Raw genomic sequence first — 6,883 nt, forward strand, 5'->3', positions numbered from 1 at the left:
AATGTTTTAGTGGGCAAATTCTTATGATCATGCCAATTACGTAAATTTAAATTTCTGTGTGGACAGATCAGTAGTTCAACAGATAGATCCAGTGGAGGAGGAGAGTGGAAGAGAAGGTGAGGGACATGACATGAAAATCCTGGCCAACAAGCCCAAAACAATTAGCAGAACTAGAAATGTGTATGGGAAGGTGGGGGCTGGCTCCTGGTACAAGGAAACCATGCATTTCCCCCCCCCCCATTCTTGTACACTGACAAATGCCACCCCAATCCACCCCTCCAACAGCTACTCACTATACTGTACTATTTAACACAGAAACTACCCCTCTGACATTTTCTATCATCAGACTGTTTTCACTGCACACAGAGCTAAAACCAGCTTTCTGTCTGTGTATGGTTTTATTGGAGTGGTGGTGACAGCTGGGGGAAGGGAGGCAGATGAGACACAGAAGACTCATGATGACTCACAAGGAAAAAGAGTAAAAACAGAAACAATAGCTGCCAGTTCTTTTATATTTGACCATCCACTCACAGATCTGGGAAGTCTAATACCTCACAGTAACAATCTTGTGAACGTGTTTCTGTTTCTCCAGATTTTAACGGTGCACCTGCAGTCTTTTAATTAAGGCTTTGCACTGTCTCTGCATCTCAAAGGCACTAAATGACCTCTACTGTCATGTCTGGGGCTGTGCCTTGTAAATATTTGTCAGGGATGAGGAACAGAAGAAACACTGGCACCTGGTGGCAGAAAAGAGTTTGGTTCAAGTAGGAAGAAGACTGCAGCCTCACTGGTTTGCACACACAAGTTGTGAACCACAGGATATTTATTAGGTAAATAGGTAAATGTTTAAACTTACTGATGCCAAGCATTGTTTTGTAGGTCAACCGTTTTGTCTATCGAGATAAAAATATCACGTTATGAAAAAAACTTCTCAAGTTTCACAGATGGTCTCTCGCTCAAGGTTTTTAGAATTAAGGAATTTGTATGAATAAAAGAAATGTGCGAAGAGTGTGTGGATGCATTTTCTGACACAATCTATCCATTAGTAAACAACAATAATTCATATGAGTTTTTAAAAAGATTTAAAGGACCAGTGTGTCGATTCAGTGGCATCTTTAGGCGAAGTTTCAGGATTGCAGCCACTTAAAACAGCTTCAGCCCTTTCCCAGCCATGGATAGGAGAAATTACAGTCACCTCTTTACAGCAGTGTTTTGGTTTTGTCCGTTCTGGGCTACTATAGAAACATACTCTGTGAAAGAGGAGATAAAAACTGCAAAAATCAAAGACCAAAAGCAAAAACATGTTAGCCCGTCTCTCAATACTTTCAGGCTTTACCCAGTCTGTGTCTCAGCCCCAAGCCTATTGGTTCCTACTGAAGACGTATATTTTTTCAAGAAATTAGTCAAAAATGGATAGTGTCATTCTCAAAGAACAGTTTTTCATCTGTAGCAACATTCCAAGGTATGACATGTATTTCACTCTTTTGTCTCTGACATACAGTAATTATAAAACATAGATTACATTGACAACAGGCTGCTAGAAAGCTCAGGCTTAGCAGCTAAACAGCAGCTAAGAACAACTGCACCCCAACTGTATCATTCCAGTGCTTTATTACGGTATTAATCGAAAACTATAATAAAAATATATTTAAAAAATCAAATACACATTCAAATATTCACTGTACACAGTTTCTATTCAATTATAATTCTCCGGTGTGTTTTAAATATCAAATTTAGCGTTTTGTGTTTTACATTTCATGTACAAATTTACATGCTGACTAAGATTCTTGAACCAAATTTGATAAAATCACCCCAGTGTATTCTCACAAATGCAGTCAACAAATTAGTGTGTAAGATATGGCTTATTGTAGAGAACCAGCAGTGATGTGTGATCAGTCCTCAGGGTATTAAGAGAAAACTTTCTACTGATGGAATTGTATTTCCATTCATCCAGATTAAAAAACACAAAAGAAAAAGGAGAAAGGCACAGCTAGGCGGTAGCCAGTGTCCTTGAGCAAGAAAATGAACCTCTCTCTGCATTAGTGGAATTCGAATCAGATGTTTTACAGTTACAATCACTGTAAAAAGTGGTCATGTTGACTGGGTCAAAGAGTCAGGCAACTCTTTGAGGCATCTCCAGTGGACAAATACAATATACTGTAGCTAGAAGGTGGTGCGACCCTCAAAGCGGTTACTGTTAAAGGGCTACTGCTAGTTTCTGACTGAGAACTTGATGCTGTGGTTATGGAGGCGGTCGATGAGACTGGTTTTATGGAAGGCGGCTCCTGGAGTGTACACCCCTCCCCTGTGAATAAGCCAGACACAGAGAAAGAAGGTGGGATAATGCTTTAAGAAAGGAGGAAGGCAGATATAGATTAGACAGAAGAACTTTTGAGAAATGTTCCCATTTATGACATGCAAAAGACAAAACTGACTGACTAAACTGACCTCCTGGGGAGAGAGTGCACTTCATTCAGCAAGGTTACGGCTGCTTGTACCATAGTAGAAACTGTAGCTACATAACCAGGCTCTGTAAACAACAACAAAAACATGAAGATTCACAAATATTCCAGAATATTATTTACAGCACAAAATACACTGAAAGTTTAACGTACAGCTTAGAGTGCTTAAAGGATACGTGTGAAAAGACCAAAACAAACAATGAACTGATCCCACTGTGTGTATCTAAAGAATACGTCTTCCTCCTCTGTGCCATAGAGCTCCATTGTTGTCCAAAAACGCATCAGTGTATCCCACTGTTGCCTTCAACACAGTTTATTTTCAGTCAGTCCCACATACCCTGTCCCTCTGCTGTAACTACTCCGCAGGCCATGAAATTAGAAATAGAAAGTCCCCTAAAAAGCTGTTTTAGAAAATTACTGAGCCCTTTTTCATACAGATTATGCCTTTTTCACAGCAGCTACTTTGATGTGAAATAGGAGGGTAAACACGTGTTACATATGATACCAATTAAGGTTATGTTCCCTTCATGTCAAACAGAGTCAGGGTGCTGCTACTTTGCATGTTTGCTCACGGCTACACTGAATGGAACAGAGCTTTAATTAGTATAATCGGTAACACCTTGGTTTACCCTACTGTTTCCTGTCAAAATGGCTGCTGTGAAAAAGGTCTACAATGCCAGCCTTACTAGTGTTATAGACCTTATTTACTATGATTAAATTTGCAGTGAGTGATTCAGAAATCTGGGAGCCAAACTTCTCGCTAGATGTAACACGAGCAGCAGTCAAACATTAGTTTCAATCACTATTTTTATGAAGCTAAAAGTAAACATACAACAACATTAATAATGGCTCTGTTGTATTAAAGTGACTAATGAACTATGACAATATGGCAGTGATTCAGTATGCTCAAAACCAGGACCCTGAAACTGAAACAACTCATTCATTTGATCATTTACAACTGTGCTTTTCCTTCTGTGACATGGCAAACATGTCTTCAGTGAAAACACACATACACAGACAGCTTTACCTGTATATTTAAGAGACCCAGAAGCCTATAACTTTACTATAAATCAGCGGACAGTAGTTGTGGCAGTTTTACCTGCTCCTATGACCTGAGTGCAGATCTTTGTGTTGGGTTGGCCCTGTGTGGGATCTGTACCCTCTGAGTAGCCCTCCCCGAAAAATGTCAGGCTAAAACAGGTGTCTTCTATCTGAGAGAGAGGAAGGGAATGAGTGGAAAAATCAATGGAAATCAAGATTTCACAGCAGAACAAACTGCTGAGAAAACTAAACTCCAATAAATAAAATCATATAATACTTTATAAAATACTGTACTGTACTAAATACTGTATGTATACGGTTGTGGACCAGAGCTGTGATGGTTGTTATAAGCCAATATATATTGTTATAAGCAAAATATAAGCCCATGATGTGTAATATCCACTATAACCATGGTATAAAACAGCTTATAGGTAGTAAGTAGGTAGGAAACAGAAATATGTTATGCTTTGGTTGTTTATGGTTCACCAATATGAGACACTACTAGCTCTTAGTTAGTCACAATATAGTAAGCTGCTTAATATGGTAAAAACATACAGCAATTATTCTGTCAGATATTGCAGTTTTTGCATCACAAATGAAATTTTTGCCAAAAAACTATTAAAATCATGATGATGTGATTTGTTTGGGAGTGTGTACCAAACAATCTTACATCTGGAGAACAGGATTTGTAGGCCAGAAATGCAGAACTGCAGGACATCGTGATAATGCTGTTTGTCACACATTTTACCGTTATGAAAGAAACTGCAGCATCTGCAATTTGCCATATTGTGATTTTGATAATATTGTGTTTAATTGTGCAGTCTTAATGAAAGCCCCTGAAAAATTCAATCTTCTTGTCTATAACATTAAATATTCATGAGAAAAAATAATCAAGTTTTAAAAAGTCCATCCTTAGGTGTTATTCATTAGGAGTTTCACACTCAAAATCTCAGACAGTCTAATCTACTGTCATCATATTTTGATTCAAATGTTGCTAAATCCTGATTTACCCCACCCTCTTCAAACCAGTCCGATGAGCAGAAACAAAAATCTCTCAACAGAAATAACCAAAACTCTGGCAGATTATTTTGTGTTCATGTAGAACGCCATCGCTCACAGTAAGGAGACGATTAAGAAAATAGGTTTTCATACCTTTAACACAACCTAAATCGTCCACACAAATGACTGTATTTCCTTTCACTTGGCTTTAAAGCTCCTAATTGCAGCCGATGTATGACTCCTCTAGAAAGCTTTCAAGTCTTCCCAGGACACAAAAATGATAACAAATATATTAAACTCATACACTATTTGTGTTACCTGTTTCATGGTTGGACCAGACTTGGTGAACAAGCCAAAGGAGCAGAATGATGGAAACTTTGGGAAAGACAAGCGAAAAAAATATCAATCCATTACACATACATATAATTGTCACAAAATTTTGCTTAACTGTAAGGAACTGTGATTACATAACATTAATTATACTGACTGCATACCCACACCTGTGACATTCATCTACATTTAAATACATGGAATAACCATTTTGAGACAGAGTCTTAACGCTTTCAAGGGACTCAGACTATCTGCTTTGGACAGCATATACCAAGGTAGGCGTTACAGTGAGAGGCTGGTTGATGAACAGTGTAGCTACCATAGTGAGGAGTTTCCTGCCCAGGCTGAATTTGACCATGAACCAGAAGAGCAGGCCACCACATAAGAGCTTAACTACTGAGAAGAGGCCACCGACCCCGACGTAGGCACTGTACTGGACCTGTGGGTGGAGGGGAGACAGGGCAGGAAAAGCAGAATGTAAATGATAAAAAAAGGAAATTAAAGGTGACACAGGGAGGGAAAAGATAAGGGGATGCAGATAACAGGGACAGGAGAGGAAAATGAGAGATGAAGGAAAAAATGGTAAAGTTGAGAGAGAAGGGGGAGTGACATGGAAGGAAGGAATAAGAGATGAAAGTGAAGTGATAAACGGACAGGGAGGTGGGAAGCAGAAGTGAAGGAAAGGAGAATGGGTAAGGAGGATGTAGACGGAGAGGTAGAGAATAGAAGGGAGATACGAGGGTGAGAGGAAAGGCAGAATCAGGTTGAGGGAGGAAGAAGGAGGGTAAAAAACAGGGGCATGAGGGAGGGAGTGTGAGATGAGATGTCAAAGGGAGTAATGAGCAGCACAGAAGAAAGTGATGAATCATTATAGATGACTCATCATATTTCCACTTTACTGGTAGATGGCGGCTTAAACAACATAATGAGATAGTTTCATTAAGGCCTGTGTCTCTGGCTGTGATCAAAACAGTGACAGTTGCTGAAACGGATGACCTAGTTATAGGTACAGCAGGGAAAAAAGGTTCTGCTTTTCACAGCCAGGATGCAGAGATGCAGCCAAAATAAGGTGAAGTATGTGTCCTTAATACTAAATATGAAACTCTTTGGTGTCATTTATTGCAGCGCTGCTGCACTGTGTTCCTGAGGGACTGAGGGTGAGTACTGAGTTAATAATCTCTCTGGTCCTGAGGCACGCTCAGGCAGAGCAAAACGTTTTGATGCATTCCCAATTATTTACTGCCTCAAACACGGTATGGGATATTATTGATTGCATGGAAATCCTTTTTGCAAGGTACACTTGAGCTACAACAACATCACAGGCAACACATTACTGATACTGTGGCGTTTACTAGTATAAAATGTATAACTCACTTGAATTTGTTCATCATTTGGCCTACAGGACAGACACCATTTTGAACACATTTTAGAGAATTTGCTTTATACGGTGTAGCTTTTGCTGAACAGCAGCTACTGTGGCCAGAACTGGTAATTACCACCATCACAAAGTCAGCAAACGGCCTTGGTTACACAGCAACACAGTTTGCTAACATTAGCTAACCATAAGCTACTGGTCAAGAGTTAGTAAGTGTGTAAGTGAGTGTTGAATTGAGAAGGGGTGCAATACTCTTGAGTATGAATTATTTCAGAGGAAACAAGTGTTATTTTTAGGGATGCACGATAATTATCGAGGCAATTAATTAATCAGGATTTATATCATTATGTATTTCTCCGATAATTCAATTATAACTGATAAATTATCGGCCCATAATAGTCACAATTTATTTCGATTTTTTATGCAAAACGTGATCAGCTGTAATGGTATCAGCCATGAGAAGCAGGTAATCATCGGTCATCGTATCGGCTAAAAAAATCCACATCATGCATCACAAGTTATTTCTTGTGATAATCTTTAACCCTTTATAGGGCACTCATTAAAATACATGTAAATTTTAAATTTCAACCCTGGAGTGTTATTGGTGGATATAAGAAGACATTTTTTCTGTTTTGATTTTTTTTTAAAGTTCAGTTTTAGGCTGAAAATCAAAGTC

The 6,883-nt window shown here is 38.9% G+C and overlaps 1 protein-coding gene across 2 annotated transcripts in view; it reads right to left on the bottom strand.

The window, feature by feature from the left end:
• Positions 1-1,594: 1,594 nt before the first annotated feature.
• Positions 1,595-6,883, bottom strand: part of sccpdhb (saccharopine dehydrogenase b) — a 10,599-nt gene continuing 5,310 nt past the window's right edge. For both annotated transcript variants that reach the window (XM_035678951.1, XM_035678952.1), the window contains exons 8-12: positions 5,152-5,271; positions 4,821-4,877; positions 3,562-3,673; positions 2,449-2,530; positions 1,595-2,305 (exon numbers count right to left, since the gene is read on the bottom strand). In XM_035678951.1, coding sequence (XP_035534844.1) covers positions 2,212-2,305; positions 2,449-2,530; positions 3,562-3,673; positions 4,821-4,877; positions 5,152-5,271 — 465 coding nt within the window. In that variant the 3' untranslated portion in view covers positions 1,595-2,211. The remainder of the gene's footprint in view (positions 2,306-2,448; positions 2,531-3,561; positions 3,674-4,820; positions 4,878-5,151; positions 5,272-6,883) is intronic.

The sequence above is a fragment of the Morone saxatilis genome, unplaced genomic scaffold, assembly GCF_004916995.1.
Source record: "Morone saxatilis isolate NCDOM2014 unplaced genomic scaffold, NCSU_SB_2.0 Contig7, whole genome shotgun sequence".
In the NCBI taxonomy this organism is placed as follows: Eukaryota; Metazoa; Chordata; class Actinopteri; family Moronidae; genus Morone; species Morone saxatilis.